This window comes from Drosophila montana, unplaced genomic scaffold, assembly GCF_035044405.1.
Source record: "Drosophila montana isolate Dmon_TW-CO22-7 unplaced genomic scaffold, ASM3504440v1 contig_3729_1, whole genome shotgun sequence".
NCBI lineage: Eukaryota > Metazoa > Arthropoda > Insecta > Diptera > Drosophilidae > Drosophila > Drosophila montana.
Window position 1 is genome coordinate 22,886 of NW_026998615.1, and position 19,059 is coordinate 41,944.

At 39.0% G+C, this 19,059-nt stretch overlaps 4 protein-coding genes across 5 annotated transcripts; 2 read left to right on the forward strand and 2 right to left on the reverse strand.

Moving 5' to 3' along the window:
* Window positions 1–179: 179 nt before the first annotated feature.
* Window positions 180–8,395, reverse strand: Eato (Engulfment ABC Transporter in the ovary). The gene is made up of 15 exons (XM_064693021.1): window positions 8,057–8,395; window positions 7,874–7,997; window positions 7,606–7,806; window positions 7,071–7,541; window positions 6,855–7,007; window positions 6,010–6,188; window positions 5,726–5,942; window positions 5,290–5,590; window positions 4,742–5,054; window positions 4,521–4,672; window positions 4,279–4,462; window positions 3,259–3,496; window positions 2,569–3,198; window positions 1,143–2,142; window positions 180–1,076 (listed from the first exon to the last, which is right to left on the reverse strand). The coding sequence occupies exons 1-15, from the start codon at window positions 8,234–8,236 to the stop codon at window positions 659–661; spliced, it is 4,761 nt and encodes a 1,586-aa protein (XP_064549091.1). The 5' UTR covers window positions 8,237–8,395; the 3' UTR covers window positions 180–658.
* Window positions 8,396–8,568: 173 nt separating this feature from the next.
* On the forward strand, window positions 8,569–9,621 carry LOC135435811 (protein FRA10AC1). Its single transcript, XM_064693028.1, has 2 exons — window positions 8,569–9,049; window positions 9,214–9,621. The coding sequence occupies exons 1-2, from the start codon at window positions 8,609–8,611 to the stop codon at window positions 9,538–9,540; spliced, it is 768 nt and encodes a 255-aa protein (XP_064549098.1). The 5' UTR covers window positions 8,569–8,608; the 3' UTR covers window positions 9,541–9,621.
* p38b (p38b MAP kinase) lies at window positions 9,575–11,303 on the reverse strand. Its single transcript, XM_064693025.1, has one exon. The coding sequence runs from the start codon at window positions 11,189–11,191 to the stop codon at window positions 10,106–10,108; it is 1,086 nt and encodes a 361-aa protein (XP_064549095.1). The 5' UTR covers window positions 11,192–11,303; the 3' UTR covers window positions 9,575–10,105.
* A 174-nt stretch (window positions 11,304–11,477) lies between these two features.
* On the forward strand, window positions 11,478–18,367 carry LOC135435810 (uncharacterized). 2 transcript variants are annotated; one of them, XM_064693026.1, is made up of 9 exons: window positions 11,478–12,060; window positions 13,903–13,954; window positions 16,274–16,332; window positions 16,392–16,548; window positions 16,605–16,809; window positions 16,867–16,999; window positions 17,452–17,603; window positions 17,675–17,743; window positions 17,804–18,367. In XM_064693026.1, the coding sequence occupies exons 1-9, from the start codon at window positions 11,973–11,975 to the stop codon at window positions 17,849–17,851; spliced, it is 963 nt and encodes a 320-aa protein (XP_064549096.1). In that variant the 5' UTR covers window positions 11,478–11,972; the 3' UTR covers window positions 17,852–18,367. The 2 variants fall into 2 exon arrangements, with proteins under 2 accessions (XP_064549096.1, XP_064549097.1); XM_064693027.1 differs by lacking the exon at window positions 17,675–17,743 and having other exon boundaries at window positions 11,482–12,060.
* Window positions 18,368–19,059: the final 692 nt, after the last annotated feature.

Here is a 19,059-nt window from a genome sequence, read left to right on the forward strand (position 1 = left end):
GTGGAACTCCTTAATGCTCGTTCATTTAGTTCCGTTTCCTTACTCACTTCGTTCATTTGACTGCCAGTCTAGTTCGTAGAAAATCAGCAAAATAATTTAATAGTTCGCCAAAGACTTACTGAACTAAAAATTAGTTCTATTGTGTTGATAAATCTTATATTTTCGACGCTTATTACAAGTCTTATAATAATAAAATATTTATTATGAATTCTTAGAAGCTATACGAGATTATCTTTTTTTGTATACCTTTTGACAAAATAAACGCGTTTTAAGTGATAATGGTTTAGCGATATGCACTCACATGTCGTCGCAAGGCGCTGACCACAGGGTATCTTATAGTCAGCATTTTATAATTAACAGAGAATTAATTATTTTTAAATTAGATTATTTAAATTAAGTTGAATTGAATAGAATTCTATGATGATGATGATTAAATATGAGCGTGTTTCGCTTTGGTTCTGACAAATAATTCAAATATAGTCTACGGGCAGGATCATTTAACTATTTGATCCTGCCCGTGCATATGATTTGTTTGGTAAACTGGCAGCATAAGCACACTTGTGCACTTCCATTGTGCACTCATGCAGCGAATAATGTACAGCTAAAAGTATCATTGCCATAACCAGGATCGGGTCATACCCTACTACGCATGGAACGCTCAAACATAGTTTTCCGAACCCGTAGTCGACAATGATTTTGATTGTCTCTCGAATTTCAAAAATATGTCTTCGAGAGTGCACTCATTTACCGAATAATACTCGACTAGATCGCTAAGACTATCCCCCAGATATTGGTCTGCTATCTTAAATACATTCGACCAAATGATGTGCTCCTCTGTTCGTACAAAATAGGTTAATGTGCCAGCATGATTCTCCCTTAAGTCCAAGTCCTCGAATTGTCCCTTTAATGTGTTGGTAATAGTCGACACATTTGCCTCCGTCTCCGTGTCGATTTTCATTTTTAGTTTAATGGTAAAGCCGCTAAGGCGCTTTAAAGCGCAAATGTTGTTCAGGCATTTAAATTTTCCGTTCGCCATGATGGCCAGTCGATTGCACAACTCCTCGCACTCATCCATGCTGTGTACAGGATATACAGTAGATGTTATAAAATGAATGATTGATATGCAATTCAGTATGACTCACCTGTGCGATGTGAGCACCACCGTGCGATCCTGCGCCAGGAAATCCTTAATGCATTTCCACAAAAATCTTCGCGATATTGGATCCACGCCCGTTGTCGGCTCATCCAGGAGCACCAGCGATGGTGCACCGATCATGGCCATAGCTGCCATCAGCTTACGTTTTGTGCCCCCCGAATAATTGCGCACCGCCACATGGCGATATTTAAGTAAATGCATTTTATGCAGCCAGAAATTAACGCTATTTTCCACATCCCCGGGCTCATTGCCTCGCCAACTAAGACCACGTAGCAGCGCCATTAATCGCAAACACTGCTCGGCGGTCATGAATTGGTTGATCGCATCGTTTTGCGGGCAATAGCCAAACTGCTGGCGATAGGCCACCTCCTTGAGGCGAATGTCAATGCCCCTGGTTCGTATTTGCCCGCTATCCACAGTTTTATTGGCGGCAATCATTTGGAAGGTGGTTGTTTTGCCTGCACCATTAACGCCCAAAAGTCCAAAGCATTCGCCACTCACGGCAGCAAAACTGATGCCGCTGACAGCCGGCTTGCCGGCATAACGTTTGTGCAAATTGCTCACAATCAGGGGGTAATCTTCTGACGCCTGTTGCGCAGTGCCATCCAGCAGCTGCTTAACATGCTGCTCCTCGTTGACGCAATCATTGATGCAGTCGAGCTCATGGTTCGAACTGCCGGTCTTCGGTGGTATCTTACAGGTTTTGCCATAAAAGAAGTCTTTTAACTGCCGGCGATAGTACTTGTGCTCCAGCACAATGGTAAAGAAGCCCATAACCAGGGTCAAAACAGTTAGAGCATACGCAAAAAATTCGCTGGTGCTTTCCGGATGATTCTTGGATTTACTTCGCTGCGCTAAAAGGTTCTCGTTTATGATGCGCAGCTGATGGTTTAAATTGAAATCGGGTAAAAAGCGTAAAAATGCGATCTTTGTTGCGTGCAGCTGCATGGCCTGGACATTGCTGGAGGTGATTAGTGGGGCAATTTCTGCAGGAAAAGAAGAGAGAAAAAAGTTTATTATTTAGGGGTGTCGAAGATCAAATACTTTGAAACATTTAGACACATAAAAGAGATTAACTTGCAACGACTCCATTTTTGTTCAAACAAAAAAGATGCTGATATGATTTTTTTAACAGCTTGGGTTATTACCTAATGCTCCTTCACATATAAAATTAAATGAATATAATAAAACATGTTCATAAGTAGAAACACGCATTCTAAATCACTCAGTATGGTAAGCTGATAACTTTAAATAAAATATAAATTATTATATTTATGCAAATATAGCAATTAGTAAATTAAAATATATTTACAAAAAGGAAAAAGCACCTCAACAAGTTTTTAATCTGAACTTGAAAAATGGGCCGTGTTGCTGTGTACCAAGAAATATTAAAACTATTGTTGATTACTCACCTGAAACGTTAAGCATAAGCAGCAGATATGTTGAAATTGTTGATATGGACTGGAAATTATTGCCAAGAGCGTACAAGATGGGCAAATAGCTGCAGCCATAAAAGAATATACTCATGACTATCAGCTGCTGCTCCTCGATATTGTACAGTTCAGCGGGCATTATCGCTTTCTGGACCAAAAACAGTACCAGACAGACCAGGGCATGCAAAATCATATCAAATACAAACGTGGCACACCAATATGTGTAGCGTGACATGGGCTGCAGCTGGCGGAAACCGTTGGCATTCTCTCGGAACGGCAATGCGACGTAGTAGAACATGCTAAAGAACATCGCGGCCGATACGATGACCACATAGTACTCGAGCCGTGCAGCACTGATGTCGCTCACGAAATGCTTCATGGGCACATAAGTGGCATCGATATATGCTTCCGGCTGCCGGCTGAGCAGCTGCAGCATGCAAGTGTCCAGCATATTTACGAGGATGACGCTGCTATGGTAGCGATTGCTTGCCCAGTATACCTCCAAAATAGGCGTGTCTCTGGTGCTGCGCTCTTCAGCGACCATTTCAACTAGGCCAATGGCATCCTCCAGAAAATAAGCCAAATTATCGCGCTGCAACTGCAGTAACTCTGGGGGAAGGATAATGCGTCACTTAAGCTTAATTCATGACCAAAATTTTGGTATATTACCTTCCTGCACGCTGTTGTTGCCACGCAATGTGAGCGTCTTGTCGTTGAGACCACTCTGTTGGATGTACTGACGCAGCTGCTGCTCCAACTGGTCAAGATGATTCGTCGGATTGTAAATGTAGACACTGCCCGTACGTAGCTGGCTTAGTTTTAGCGGCAATGCCGTCTCATTGGTGACCACGGACGAGTAATGCATTAGCAAAAGAGCGCACGTTATGCCGAGAATAGGTAAGATCAACTGCAATGAATACGGGACAAATAATTATAGCTTAATATAAAAATATTTATTATTTATACTAATAAATAATGTAAAGTTGTAAATAACTTCCGCTGTTTGTAAAAAATACATACATCTCAAATAAACCATAATCTAATCAACAACACTCTATCTAAGCATGTAAAAAAAATTATCTATATATATATATATATATATATTTTAAGATCAGAGCGACAAGTTAAGTCAGCCTAGACAAGTGCACTTGTCTGCCTTTTAACACATCGATCTCGAAGACTATAAGTGCTAGAGACATGACAAACAGAAATTCTTAGCATTGTTTGTCCAGCATTAAGAGCTGAAGACACCAAATTTTGTGTATAAATTGATATTATGCATACAATACTTATAGGCTTGAATTTTGTGAATGATAGAGAGAAAGTTAATAAATAATTTGGGGCAATACTTCGCTGATTGAACTGCTTAAACGGCAGAGCTTGCAGTGTGTGTGCTTGAGAGTTTATTGTGTATTTGAGTAAATACGATTACTCGCGTTTTAATTGTGAGTAAACATATTGTTATAAATGTTTTTTGTTTTGCCTCGCAGCCTTATCTACTTGGCCAGGAAAAGGTATCAGGTTTTGGTTTTGCTATCTTTATCGTATTTCGTTGTTTATAATACTCAATGGGTTATAGCTTCTAACTGATTTAATATCGATAGCAAAGTCGGCTAATGTCAGCTACATTTGTTTTCAAGTTCTGCATAAGCCATTTGGTTTATAGAACGAAGTTGTTATTTTGCTTACCATGCAGATGGCATAGAGCCACTCGTTAAGCAGAAATGTTGATTTTTTGTAGAAAATTGCAAGCCATAGCTGCCAGTATGGGGTCTCAATATGCTGCAGTCGTTTATATTGAACGGCCAAGGGTGGCGCATTATTGTGGGTACCAATATCGGGTGTATCCACTTGATCACATTCCCCAGCACAGCTAAAAGGGAAGGATATTAATTTCGAGGTTATAAATTCAGGCCCAACGGAGCACTCACTTTAGAAACACAGTCTCCAGTGAGGTGTCTGCAATCGAGATCGTTTCAATGCCTAGTTTATACTGATTTTTTTCTAAGTTTCGTAACATGTCATGGAATTGCAGGCGATAGTCATATGGTAGGCATATATAAAGCGTGGGCTTTACATAATTCTGTGTGCAAAAGAATCGATAATGAGTGTTAAGATAACAAAAACAAAAATATTATCATCAATTAATAACCTCCTCTTTAGCAGTCGGTATAAATTTGAATATCTCTTTCATTGTTTCTTCTTTCAGAAACAGCGTCTCATGGGCCTGCAGCTTTAGGCGATAGCCACTGCCCGATTTACGTTTAAGTTCGAGCGGCGAGCCGATCGCCTGCAGCTTGCCGTTGGCCAGTATGCAGATGGTATCGCCCAGCACCTCGGCCTCTTCCATATAATGGGTGGTCACTAAAATTGCCTTCTCTTTGCGCAGCTCCAGCAAAATGTCCCAAAGTTCTCGACGTGATTCAATGTCCAGGCCGGAGGATGGTTCGTCTAGGATAACAATTCTGTAAGTACAAAATTAATCAGTCTGACAGAACAACAGTTGCAGTATACCAGATAAATAACTGCTGGCATATTAAAGATAAATAGTTGCTACTAACGTATAACTATGTTTTTACCGTGAATAGCCCTAACTTAAAAGGATGCAATCCTTAGAATAAACGATATAACAGTTATAGCTACAAATGTATGTGTACCAGCTATTTCTTGTTAAAACATTAGCTATTAACAGTTACTAACTTGGTATTCCCAGCTATTGCGATTCCCAGCGAAAGGCGCCTCTTCATGCCGCCTGATAAATTGCGACCATATTCATTGGCCTTGTCTTTAAGGTTCAGCTTGCGTAGCTTTAATTCTGCCCAGTTGCGTGCGTCGGAGAGCTTGGCGCCGCGCAGCTGTGCGAAAAATTCCAAATGTTGCTGACATGTCATGTAGCTCATGAAGACGCTATGCTGTGGACAGAATCCGATTAGGTGGCGATACGAGGCAACATCACGCTCGCTGCAAACAACAATCTTGCCCGCATCCTTAGGTACAATGCCTGTACAATTAAAAAGAAAAGGGGGGAAGTAACACTATTAGCGCGTTTTCTCTATCACAATTACAATAGGCATTTGATCAGGACTATACATTTTGTTATGTGACATTGCAAACACATGACCGCAAGCTAACTTACCCATAATCATGTTCATCATAGTTGTCTTTCCGGCACCGTTATGGCCCAGCAGTACAGTGATCTCCTTGTTGTTGATTGTCATATTTAAGTGATCAGCAATGTGGGTTTCGCGTTTGCTCGTCTGGAATTTCTTGCACAGATCACTGATGATGATTGCGTGGGTGCCACGCGGCGATGTCGTATATTCATTGCGCTGACGCTTTTTATATGTATCGGGCTGAACATGACAGGAAATTTGTTATATTTATGGCAGCATAGCTAGTACAGCCAGGATAGGAACTTACATTTAGGATAAATAAGAATGGACGCTTGAGACCGCCAGGTCCGGGAAATACGCACACCAAATAGTTGTAAAGCAAGGCGTAAAAAACGGTCTGACAGATAAGCACAACATAAACAGTAAAGATACGGCTGGAGTCATCTTTAATAACTCGAAATAAATCTGCGCCTGAAAAGTCGCGATCTGTAAGAGATTTTAATGTGAATCAAGTATTTAATTGATTGTCAAAGGTTAAATCCTCTTCCACTTTTAGTTGTATCTCATAAATGTGCGAAAAAAAAATGTTTGGGATTGTATTCTTTAAGATTTAGTCTCCCTCCAGAAAAACATTAAATAAAATTTGAAAAAATATAGTTAAAGTTTATATTTCCTTGAAGAAGGTATTTCAATTTTGTCATGAAATGTGTAACGCACAGAAAGAAATATTTCCGATCCCATACAGTTTATATATTCTTGATGGGGCATCAACAGCCGAGGTGATATAGCCTTCCAAGTCTCTCTACTTTTATGCAGGCAGTTTTATGTTGTAAACGGACGGATTGTATCAATATATCAGATAGCTGCCACAGCAACCACAGCAATCGGTCGTAAAGTAGATTCTTTTATGAAAAACTTAAGATATCTTGACCTGGCAATTAACTAACTTGAACTATGCTGCTTATATATGAGGAATACTATATTACATAGCTGTACAGGAAGAATCAGTCGAAGAATTGGTTTTTGCATGCGAAATTATTCAGTTTTGCTGTGAGGCAAATGAAACCGTACTGGTAATTATGGTTACAGAGTCTGTGACTACTAAAAAAAAAAAAAAAAAAACATCCGCAAGGTAATATAACCCTAACTTACGTTTATTGCAGAAGGTCTGCAGCACATCCAGGGCTTCCAAAAATGAATTGGTGCAAAACAGGAAAAATGCTATATTAGTAAGCAAGCTGCGTACAATACTAAACACATAGGGGATAACGAGCAAAATAAGTCCACCGATTTTTGCGTAAAACACTGCAAGATAAAATATAAATATAAATGAGAAGAACCAAGCACATATAAAAAAGCGAAGCTTACCTGAAGAAAAGCAGACTGATATTAAATAGGCATACGACATATTTGCAATAATGTACAATAAATACAAGGTATATATATAAATAAAGGGAATCAGTCCTAAGGCGCCATACTGCCAGGCGATAATTAGGTTAAACATCAGGAATGTTGCATAGAAAACAATACGTATAAGGAAAAATGTGAGGCCATTCAAAAAGCTCATGGGGGTGACCAGATTCAGAAACTCCTTTAGACCATTCTGTTTCTCTTCGACGAAGGGCACCAGAAATGTGCTCAACAGCATTATACTAAATAATATGCTAAATAATGTGCCGAAATTAATCAAACGAGAGCTGTCCGAGTTGCCAACCTCCAGATTCGGTATAACATTCAACAGCAGCGCATAGTTGCCAATAATTTGCTGATAGCGCAAAAACTGACGGTCAATAACATACTGAAGAGTAAGAAACCCCTCACGAATATACTCATCGTCATCTGCAAAAGTGTTAATGACATGGTGTGAATAATAAACATAGATGCTGCATAGCTTTATACGCACTCTTCAGATGATTCATTTCCTCGTCATTTACGAAGCGCTTGTTTGGCGAGTTTCGCATTTGATTTGAGTAAAGGCTGTACTTTAATCCCCATCCACTTCTCGGGTCTGGCAATGCTTGAAAATGTATGGCAAAACAGCTTCCTTTGCACTGCCGTTGCATATCCAATTCCATTTCCACGCTATTGTTGTACTCTCGCATACCTAAAAAATGTTCGAAAATCGTGTAATATTACATTTGTTGAAATAATAGAGGTGCGATTAATCTTACGTTCATATGGAATTTCTAATTCTTCCCGCACTTGATCCATTAGTAATCCCACATTGTTCGTATTTGGCCCATAGTATATCCAATCAAACTCATTACCGGGAAAGTACAATGTTTTAAGTGCAACCTATAAACAAAGAGTATTGTTATAATTAGTAAATAAAACAATTGATAATCAATACTCACATAATCTTTGCTTTCGAACTCTTCGCTTTTGTAGAAGTTAGACTTGTTCGACCAATGTAAATAACTGAATTGTACTGCTGTCCATAAAAAACATATGATGCTTAATGGTATCCAGTTGTATCTCAAATATAGAAAATTCTTATGCCAAAACACATAAAACAATGAACAGCTACACGCCATTGTTAATTTTTTTTGGACTTGGTTACTCTAAATTCTTTTAGCTTGGGAGGATTATTTGGTCGTCCTGTGAAGACGCCAACACCAATGTGGGAAACTAAGCTTTTTTCATATGAAAAGTTTAACTTTCTTTTGTATATATTTAAGGCTTAGGGAGTGCCAAATCTAGGGAGTGATACGCAGACGTCCGAAAGTATCGATTAATATCGCTGTAGATATTTAAAAGTGACTTTTGGTGCTTCTTTAGTGACTTTATAGTTGTTACAGACTATCGGTTAGTTGTTTGCCTATCGATTTTAACTCAAACCATCGCTATTTCTCATTGTTAGTATTTTTGTCTGTCAACAATCATTTTTGTTGTGATCTTGGAATATTATGAACAGCACTACAATATTTCCCATTAATATAGAAAAGCTCACGGCCAAGGAGCGTCACAATTATATTCTTAATCAATATGTGTTGCCCACAGCTGCTGAAAATGAATCGCGCAACCATAAACGTGATATTGATGTCATCCGAGAAAACCATCGTTTCCTTTGGGACGAAGAGGATGCTGATAATGAATCGCTGAGCTGGGAACAGCGCTTGGCGTTGCGCTATTACCGAAAATTATTCAAAGAGTATTGCATAGCCGATCTCACGCGCTACAAGGAAAATAAAATAGCTTTGCGGTGGCGCACCGAAGAGGAGGTGGTCACCGGCCTGGGTCAGTTCCAGTGCGGCAGTCGGCACTGTGGCGAGCGTGAGGGTTTACGAAGCTGGGAAGTCAACTTTAAATATATTGAGAAAAGTGTTCCGCAAAATGCACTAGTTAAGGTAGGCAAAAACAACACAGGACAATTATCTTCGTGCTACCAAAAATTATATCGTTTTTACGTCGACTATGTAATATAGATTAGATATCGATTTTAAATTCAATTCAATAACATTTCGTGAATTCGTGGCTATAAAATGTGAGTCTTAATCATTATTTACTGCAGGTTCGTCTTTGTCCCGAGCATACAGAGCAGCTAAACTACCGAACGAAAAAAAGGGAGCACAAACGCCAGCGGCGCAGAGAAAAGGACGAGCGTAAATCCGAACGGAAGCATAAGAAACGCAAACTGGATAAAAAGAATCAAGAGAGTGAGCAAGTGGAAGAAAAAGAGCTTCAACACGACGATGCAGCCACAAGCGGTGAAACTGCATCGGAGAAACCCGACGAAACTGTGGACGAGGACATTTGGAGCAAACAGCTGGATCTGACCAAGGAACAACCGTCGCGTGAACAGGAATTCGAACGTTATTTGGAGGATCTATTATTGTAAAAGTAAAAATCTTTCCCACTACAAATTCAAGATGTTTTGGTTTGAACTGCACTTTTGTAAATACAATAGCATTATATTTTATTTATGCAGAGCTCGTGCTCTTCTATGGCTATATAGCTATCTACTGCACTTTGAAGACTTGTACATAATTATACATACATTTACATTTATACAATCAATACTCAAAAGTATATACAGTGAAAGCTCTACTATCTGATGACATGCTATTTTTTGCTTTTAATTTATCTTGAACATACACAAATCATGTAAAATTAAAAAAAAAAAAAAGTATGAATGAATTTGGTAATTTTTTATCTTAGCAAACATAGTTGACCGTAATTGTCCGCCCAAGAGAGCTTTCACTGTACACACATAAATAGTATGTTAATATATTGTTAAACACCAACACCAAAAAGTTGAACTGGACATTAAGGCTGTGACTTGTTTTTGAAACAGTTATGAAATTACGAATACGATTGGACTCTCATATTTTAATAACTAAATTTGTAGCATCGTTCATAGACTTGACGTCTCTGCCTCCGTCATTTGAAAAACACATCGTCAGCTATTGAGCCTGCGGCAAGAGGTCGGCGAATGCCTGCGGCGGTTTAAAGTCACGCACTTCGGTGAACACGAGCTCCTTCCATTTCTCCACCGGTAGCTCGTTCTCCTCAAAACTTTGATCGTACAGTGTTGATGTCGCCTCATCGCTGGGATCATGCCATTTCTCCATATAGGGATGTGCCAGCGCCTGTTCAGCAGTAATGCGCTTCTCCGCATCTAGCTCCAGCATCTTCTCAAGCAATTCAATAGCTAGCGGATTGGCACCCCGAAAAATATCACGGAAGTTGCGGCGCGGCATCACCGGCAACGATCGTATGTAGGTGCGTGCGCTCTCCGATGAAATCTTGCTCATGAACTCATCGTTTGGCGTGCCCAATATCTCCATGATCAGGTTCAGCTGGTGTATGTGATCGGTGCCCGGGAAAAGTGTACGACCGGTCAAAAGCTCTGCCATAATGCAGCCCACAGACCAAATGTCCACCGTCTGATTGTAGTGCATCCAATTGAGCATGATTTCCGGAGCGCGATACCATCGTGTGGCCACATACCCGGTCATTTCGCTCTCAGCGGGTCTCGCAAGACCGAAATCTAAAATACGCAGTTCGCAATCTTCATTTACAGCCAAATTGGATGGCTTCAGGTCACGATGTATGACGCCAGCGCTGTGTATATACTTAAGCCCGCGCAATATCTGATAGACCAAGAACTGCACATGCTCGTCGGACAACTTCTGCGTGCGTATTATATTATTTAAATCGGCGTCCATCAGATGCGTCACCATGTAAACCTGCTGAAACTGCTCTAGCGAATCTGCTGGCTGGCCCGGATGGAAGACGTCTAGCAGTCCAATAACGTTCTCGTGATCCATGTGCTTTAGCAGACGTAGCTCGCGGTATGTGCGCTTCGCATGCACCGCTGACTGAAAGGGGCGGGCTAATTTCTTTATAGCCACCTTTGTGGTGGTGCCTCGCACCAAAGCCTTGCACACCTGGCCATATGCCCCTTGTCCAACGGACTGCAGATTTTGGTACGTTTCGGGTATCTCCCATTCGGTGCGATTAATGTCAAGTTTATAGAACTTCGGCATTTTTGTTATGGTGGATTTGATTGATTGTCGCGTACGCCCTAAATTACAGAAAATCCCTTTGCTCTTTTTGTCCAAAAAAATTTCACGTATTCAAGAAGAAGCAGTCTTATTTTAGTGATGTAAGAAAACAACGATGCAAAAATTTATCGATAGTCTGATGCTACGATACTTTTTCATTTGGTTATGAGCCAATCGATATTAGCGATAAGCTGATTGTATCAGCTGTTAGAATTAAGCTTCTTCAGTTTCAATTTGTAAACTTTGCGCCAGGTCCCATCAGCTGTGTGAATCAAGCTTTTAGTTTCAATCGGTCGTTTGTGAGCGCAGCAACTAAAGTGCGGACTACGCTACTTCGAGCTTGAACGTTTTTTGCACGAGTTTTTTCCTTACGTATTTATTCATTGACAAAAACTCGAGTTGCGCTCCGTATGTGTGTGTGAATGCGCGCGTTTGTGAGGCCGCCTTTTGCGTGTATTGTGCGAATGTGTGTTTGTGTGTGAGCAGCTCCGGCTTTAGGCTGCTTTACAGAATACATTTTTCGCAATTAATTTGAATATCATATATATAATTAATTAAAATATAGTACGAACATTTTCAAACTCACACTAGCCCTGTGATTTGTGTACAAACAAGCACAAAAAACACTTATTTACAAACAAAGCTCCTTCGAAAAAATCGAGTTAGACACCTTAATAGTGATCGACCATAGGGGGCGCTGCAGTTGCTATCAACCAAAAGGAAAATAGCGGGTGAACTTCAAGAACCGTTGCACCGAAACAAAATGGCCACGACAGCGGCTGCCGTGGCAGCCACCAGTGTTGTCGTATTGGATCGTGGCAATAATACGACATGCACAATCAACTTGCATGGTAAGCGTGTGTGTGAATGTGTGTGTGGCTTAAAACCAATAATTAATCATAATTAACCAAAACATAATAATACGCGAAGCAACAACAATTCGCAATTAATATTTTCTGTTTTGGTGTTTCGGAGCTTTTAAAAAAGTTGTTGGCGTTATTTTTAGCGCATGATTAGCAATGCTGTTTTTTTTTTCTTTAATTTTACTGTATTTTTGCGTTAAGCATTTTATGGACTTTCGTTTTATAGACTTGAGCCGCGTTCGCGCTGACGCTCGACAATTTATGCAACCCATTGAGGTTATCAGAGATAATACACAGCGGGAAAAATAATGGGTCAAAGTTAAGTTCAATTGAACTCGAATTAAAGTAAACAAATTTGGAAATCACAACAATTCACACTTAAAATATGGATCGAAGATCAACGTAAAAAAAAAATCTATGAACTTATTTCAAGAACACTTTGCTAGTTTTTCACTGAAAATTGCTTTTTAAAAGTGGGCTAAGTTCAAATACTAGCGACTGCCAATCTTAGTTAGCTATCAGCTTTAGAGTAGAGGTTACAAATAATAGCATTTGTTTTCTGTGTACAACAATAAGTTAACTTACTTATAGTATGCTAACTTTGTTTTGTTCTCATTCCAAATCGACTGCGTAGCCCGTTTAAGTAATTGTCGTAGTATCTTATCAGCATTGTCCAAATGATCTAGCTATGCTCTCTATCTCTCTCCCTTGGGGATATGCGCAGCTAGACAGAAAGCGGCTCGCTGAGAGATCGTCTGTGTCTGTGTCTGTGTACGGCCCCTACTCACGACACATTTCGATTAGGCGTTATATATATATAGATATATATACAACGTATACACACATATACATATTTATGTGTACAGAGCGCACTTTCAACAATTACGACTCGTTCGCCCTGCCCACGTTGTGTTTTTGACGTGGTTTGAGCCACAGCCAGACACATTTGCCACCACAAAATGCGATCCAACTCTGGCAAGTCTTGTGTGCGCTTTGCTCAAGTCAAACCTTAAACTTTGGCTAGTCTTTTTGATTTCCGCTTGGCTTACACTATATTTACTTTTTCGAAAATTTAAATTTTCAGTTAGGCCTATGCGCAAAACTCTAATTGTAAACGCTGCTTGCGGCCAAAAACAGGCCCAGTCGTACACACACAATCACACATAAACACCCACACGCAGCTGTGGTGCTCCCACCCAATAGACGAATGGCCATTGGAACTGGGAGTCAGTCTATTGCTCATTCTCCTCACTTTTAGCCGGTTTACTTAGACTTTTCTCTGTCTATGTGGGTTAGATTTGCATGTGTGCTTGTGTTTATATATATATATATATATATATATGTGTGTGTGTGTGTGTCTGTGTATGCATCATGGATGACAATATTTCAATTCAGTCTTTAATTTAATAATGTATCGTTAATGGAAATTTAACACAAGTACAACATATAGCAAAATGTTAAAAACGCTTTTAATACATATGTTACGTTAACAATATACGCAAAAAAAAGGATCTTGCAAATGATTAAGTGACACTGCTAATGTAACAGTTTAAAAACTTTACATGTCGACATTAAGATATATTTACTTGCATTAGTCTGCGTTATAAATAGCAGAAACAATTCAACCTGTAAGCCTATGAAATTATCTTTGTGTGGTTAAAATAAATATACTTTTATCAAAAGTTGGCATATATTTTTTTTTATTTTCAGCACACTAAAGTAACTTTTATTATTAATCTTTTCTATTGATATATCCAATATTAACGCAAATCAATTTGTGGACTCCTATTGTAAAAAAAATTTGTTTGTTTTTATTCTATTTTTTTACAGGCGCCACAGTTGTGTCTTGGCGTGTAAATAATCAGGAACAGTTGTTTGTCAGGTAAGTTTTTAAATATAACGCATACGCCGCATTGGCGGAGGGAACCACGCGCTTTAAGCGCAAAGCGCACGGGCAGCCGTTTGAAGTTGAAGCAACTTACGCAAGTCCACCGTAACTAACGGTGTGCAACCAAAAAAGTGTTGGGCAAAAGTTTTCAACAGACGAACACATACATACAAACACAGAAGCACAAACACCTACACGGACACGCACATGCACACTTGGACGTTAGCTGGCCACAAAGGATGCCCTGCAGTATAAACAGGAGGTGGTCTGAGCGGGAGCACGGGTGGGGGGGCTAGGTAGCCTTAGCCATTCCGTTTGGCGGCAAAATGTTTTTGTATGACACAGCAACAAAAACACGGCGAACCAGCGAACCAAAAAGAGACGCATAAAAAACGCGCACTCAGCCAAAGAGAGGCCAGCGCCAGAGAGAACGAGAGTGAGCGAGAGCTTGTTGGAGAGAGCGTGCTGCACATGCACAAAACAGGCCTGCGGACTGGGCAGCTTTGAGGGCCGCTCTCTCTTGCTAGCTAGGCTTCCTGCTCTAACCAACGACAACGCAAAGACAAAGAACAACAACAACGAAAACAATGCGCTGGTTTTTATGAATGAAGTTTTTTGGCGCGGCATCTAGATCGATAAATCCCGACTACGACTACATGATGTGCCATGTACACTGTGCATTGCTTGCACAGTGGCACAAAATCGTTATACATTTTAGTGAATACGGCGTCTTTGCTGTTAGCAACAGCGTTAAATTTGATTTTTAACCCCGTTATAAAGATTTAGTATCTTCGATTGCAAATGTATTCCAATGTTTGTATTTTAGAAATCTTAAGCTTGAAAGCTTTCAGGCACAAATTTGACAATTAAATTAAATTAGTGTCTTAAGTGCAATATCTTTGTGTTCACATTGTTTGGTAAAGGTTTTTTATGATAGCATAAGCTTTTAAAATTTTGCAATTTAAAGCTTTTATTAAAATGGAAGTTCCTTACACATTTAAATTGCAGCCTATTACCAGGGTCTTGAAAGCTATTTTCTCCCATAGGTTATAGTTTATTTCTGTTCCTTTTAGGCTTTAAGAAAATTTTTAATGCTTAAAAGCATTGCAAAAATATTTTTAAGAATTTAAGGACATACATACAAAATGTGTATAATTAATATAGTTCGTAGGGTATAACTCCGTATGGCAATAATATTATAAAGTTTTTTGTTATAATGAATTTTTTTGCTTAGTTGTGCTTCGCCTGTTTGTCCGAATGTTCGTTACACATTGCGTCGCCTGTTTTCTTAAATGTTTTTTTTATATTCAAATAATTCTTTTTTGTTCGTTGGCGTTTGGAAACCGTGCAACAGCGACGAAGAACTCTGAAAATTGCAGCACAAAAACCGCTGCTGGTTGAGTTGAAGTTGAGTCTTGTGGCAAAAAGCAGGGACAAATTTTTTGCGTGTGAGCCAAAAGGAGCTGTACGTGGGGCAACAACTGTGGCCGGAGGAAGGGCCAAAAACCGAACCAGAAACTAAAACAGAAAATCAGAGCAGGCGGCAGCTCCAGCTAATGCCTAAAGAGCTGCCACAATAAATACCACTTGGATAGATTCCACAAAATGCAGCACAAAACTGATCCCATTGCACAGCTACAACCTGACAATATTAATGACACAATTGCCCAGTCTCTGAGTCTCTGAGAAGAGGGCAGAGTGCCAAAAGGGGGGCCCCCGTTGATGGATGCGTCGGCAAATTAGCGCACGCAAAAAACTAAAATGCGAACCAACCGAATCATTCAGCAAAAAGCAGCCAGCCAAACGCCAATTGCCAGACACTTTTTTTCGTCCATCCCCATCTCGAACTGAAGATTCAGAAATTTCTGAATGTCTACGCTGGTTTTTATGCAACGGGTTCGTCAACTCTTGAAAGATATTTTGTCAGCTCAAAAGCTCGAAATCTCCGAAACTCCCAGCCCAAATTACTAGCAATCTTTTCGTTCTTTCCTTCTTGCAGATAAAACCCGTTGCTTTTAATTTAGTTCCTTATGATTTAAAATTTGCATCACTTGGAAATTTAGCAAAGTGATTAAATAATTAGTTATGAATTATAAAATGATTTTGAGCGTGTAAAAATTTTTGAAGTCCTTGTTTCATTAGGGTTTATTAAATCCCTTTTTAATTTTTAATGTTACGATTCGGCAACCTGCTTCATTTAGATTTAATTTAAGTTTATTTTGTTTAGCTAGACAATGAAAGTATCTCAATATTTAAACTAAATGAAGAAAACAGAAATATTTAATATACAAAATTTGTTTCATGCACTTGCAGTAAGCTGGCCTCGTTTGATGGCAAAAAGGCGATACGTGGTGGCATACCCTTTGTATTTCGTAAGCACAGATTCCCACATGCATCACATGACTCTAACCCAATCCGCCCTAATTTGCAGCTCAATTTGGAGCCTGGTCCTTTGGACCACAGCATGGCTTTGCCAGAATCACACGCTGGCATTTAGATCGCGCACCTGAACGCTTGCACAATGGCGATGTGGAGGCAATTTTTTCGCTAATGGACAACGAATTTACGCGCTCAATATGGAACTATCAGTGGGTATATCATGGCTCTATCAATACAACATAATGCATGTGCATACAATTTAAAGATTTCGCATCACCTATCGCCTGATACTGCGCGAGAAGGAGCTACACTTTCACATTGGCGTCTATAATCCTAGCAAAGATCTGAGCTTTACATTTAACATGCTGCTCCATACCTATCTTAAGGTGCCAGATGTCCGACGCTGCCAAATAACTGGCTTGCAGGGCTGTCATTTTATAGACAAGACACGAGAGGGTGCTTTGTATCAGGTATAGTTAGAAGTATCTTAAGATAACTATAAATTGAAACTTTGTGCTTACCTTCAGGAGGGTCGCGAGGTAGTCACCGTCAATGAGTGGACAGATCGAATCTATCAGCACACGCCGCAGGAACATGTGATTACCAATGTGGTATCCGGCCGTAAGATGAGGCTACACAAATACAATTTTCCAGATACGGGTGAGTTTAGAACAGCCTCTGTTAAAATGACGTAATTAATGTTAGTCATTTGCTTAACATAACATACAAGTTCTTTAAAAGCTTACCAATTTAACAATCTAAAAGGTCAAAAAAAAATGTTGGTTTTATTACGATTGTCATTTAATTGTATTTGCTTGAAAACCATCTTTTTTGCTCTGTAAGAGTTTCGCAACTTATGTTTTTTTTTTATGCCAACAATTTGAAATTTACCTAAAACAGTTCTTAAACAGTCGCTGCTCGCTAACAGTCTCTGTTAAGGTGACAATGTTAATTTAACCTTAGTTAGTTAACAGATCACCTCTTTTGATTGCAGCTGTTAAATTTGGAGTAAACTGTTATGCGCTCATCTCAATAATAGCTTGTTACAGCGCGCCATAGCTATGGTAGCTAATAATCTTGGACGTATTTTCATATTTTCTGCTCATTTTCAGTTATTTGGAATCCCTGGATTGATCGATCCCGTGAGATGAGCGACTTTGGCGACGACGAATTCCCCAATATGTTGTGCGTAGAAGCTGGCAATGTCAGCTCACCAGTCATACTGCTACCTGGCACCTGTTTCGAGGCCAGCCAGATACTACAGGTATTAATATACATTTATATATAACGCAAAGTGATATTATATTTAAGCTAAAACTAAAATCACGCCCGCAGCAATTCAAGTGTCCTTATAATTTGCAGCTACCACCTGGCAAAGTAGTACAAGAAAATGTCGAGCAATTTGTTCGTGATTTTTATCTTATGTAAAATATTGATTAAATCTATGATTCTTTATCTATTTAGATCATCATCGAGGGAAATGTGAGTCGCAAGACCAAACGGAATCGCTAGCGTTTAAAGAATCGGAACCCGTTGAGGTAAACCGATTCGCAAAACATTTGACTGAGAACCTAAAGAGTTTTCGAAAGGCACAGCAGCAGCACATAAACATTAGGAACACTGTCAGCTATTTTGGATTAGTGTAAATCTTAAGTAACAAATCAACTAGCGCAATAATAAGATCCATACAAAAAAAAAAAAAAAATTAAAAAAAATTTGTAAACCTAGTGCTACATGCAATATATGCAAAACTATATTAATCGCTCACATTGAATGGGTTCGTGTCGTGTCCAAGCTAATTAAATGATAAACTAAATGAAAAATACTTAAAATACATATTAAATTGTGCATTAACTAAACTAAATGAGCATTAGGCTCGCATATGTAGTGTATCTAGGCTGCAGTCAATGTGGTTATGTGTATACGAAACGATTTATAGATACTTTACAGCTTAGTTTTAAAATCGTCTTTGTGTAAAATACTAAAAAAAAAAAAAACAAGCTAAATAAATTAACAATTAGTTTGTTCTATGTCAGTTTTCATAGTTATAGTTGATAATTCAAAATTAAAAAAAAAAAAATGTATATATACATTTTTATGCATTCAATTATCATGTTTATCGTCCGTGGGCAACCAGGAAGGAATTCCAGCTTCCATAAAATTATACATCGTATGAGTGATATTTCCCAAGATACGTTTTTTATCTGAAACATCACGTGACTGTAAATCAAAATATTATTGTTTTGATGAAATTATGAACCCATTCAAATAAATCACGACTTACTTTATAATAATCATCGAAAAATCGAACGCCCATTACAAGTTGAAAGCCGACAAGTGTCAGGAAAAATAGCATAATCAGTTTCAACATTATATGGACAGCTCTTAATAGATATTACAAATTAAATAGCTAGCCAAACCTACTCAGGCTGTTCAATGTAACTGTTAAAAAATGCTGCGCAAAGCTCGTATATATCTGAACAGAAAGGCCCAGTTCTTGGAAAACAATCTATAACAACTGCACATCTGGCACCACAACTTTTGATTATAGCTTCACATTTTCTAAACTGACTAATGTGCAACATTTCACATGTAAATGTTATTGTTAATTTGCAGCTGTTGACATCACTTTAACAATAGTAAAAAAAAAAAGTAAAATCTCGCCTAGAAAATCTGCATAATTTTCCATTTAAAAGTACTTTGTAAAGGTGTCCCAATTC

Excerpts from the sequence above, each read along its gene's own strand:
- LOC135435811 (XM_064693028.1), top strand. The coding sequence starts at position 8,609 with ATGAACAGCACTACAATATTTCCCATTAATATAGAAAAGCTCACGGCC. Across the intron at positions 9,050-9,213 it reads CGCAAAATGCACTAGTTAAG|GTTCGTCTTTGTCCCGAGCA; the intron begins GTAGGCAAAAAC and ends TATTTACTGCAG.
- p38b (XM_064693025.1), bottom strand. The coding sequence starts at position 11,191 with ATGCCGAAGTTCTATAAACTTGACATTAATCGCACCGAATGGGAGATA.
- Eato (XM_064693021.1), bottom strand. The coding sequence starts at position 8,236 with ATGGCGTGTAGCTGTTCATTGTTTTATGTGTTTTGGCATAAGAATTTT. Across the intron at positions 7,998-8,056 it reads AGTTCGAAAGCAAAGATTAT|GTTGCACTTAAAACATTGTA; the intron begins GTGAGTATTGAT and ends CTTTGTTTATAG. Across the intron at positions 7,807-7,873 it reads ATTAGAAATTCCATATGAAC|GTATGCGAGAGTACAACAAT; the intron begins GTAAGATTAATC and ends AACATTTTTTAG.
- LOC135435810 (XM_064693026.1), top strand. The coding sequence starts at position 11,973 with ATGGCCACGACAGCGGCTGCCGTGGCAGCCACCAGTGTTGTCGTATTG. Across the intron at positions 12,061-13,902 it reads ATGCACAATCAACTTGCATG|GCGCCACAGTTGTGTCTTGG; the intron begins GTAAGCGTGTGT and ends ATTTTTTTACAG. Across the intron at positions 16,333-16,391 it reads TGGCATACCCTTTGTATTTC|CTCAATTTGGAGCCTGGTCC; the intron begins GTAAGCACAGAT and ends CCTAATTTGCAG.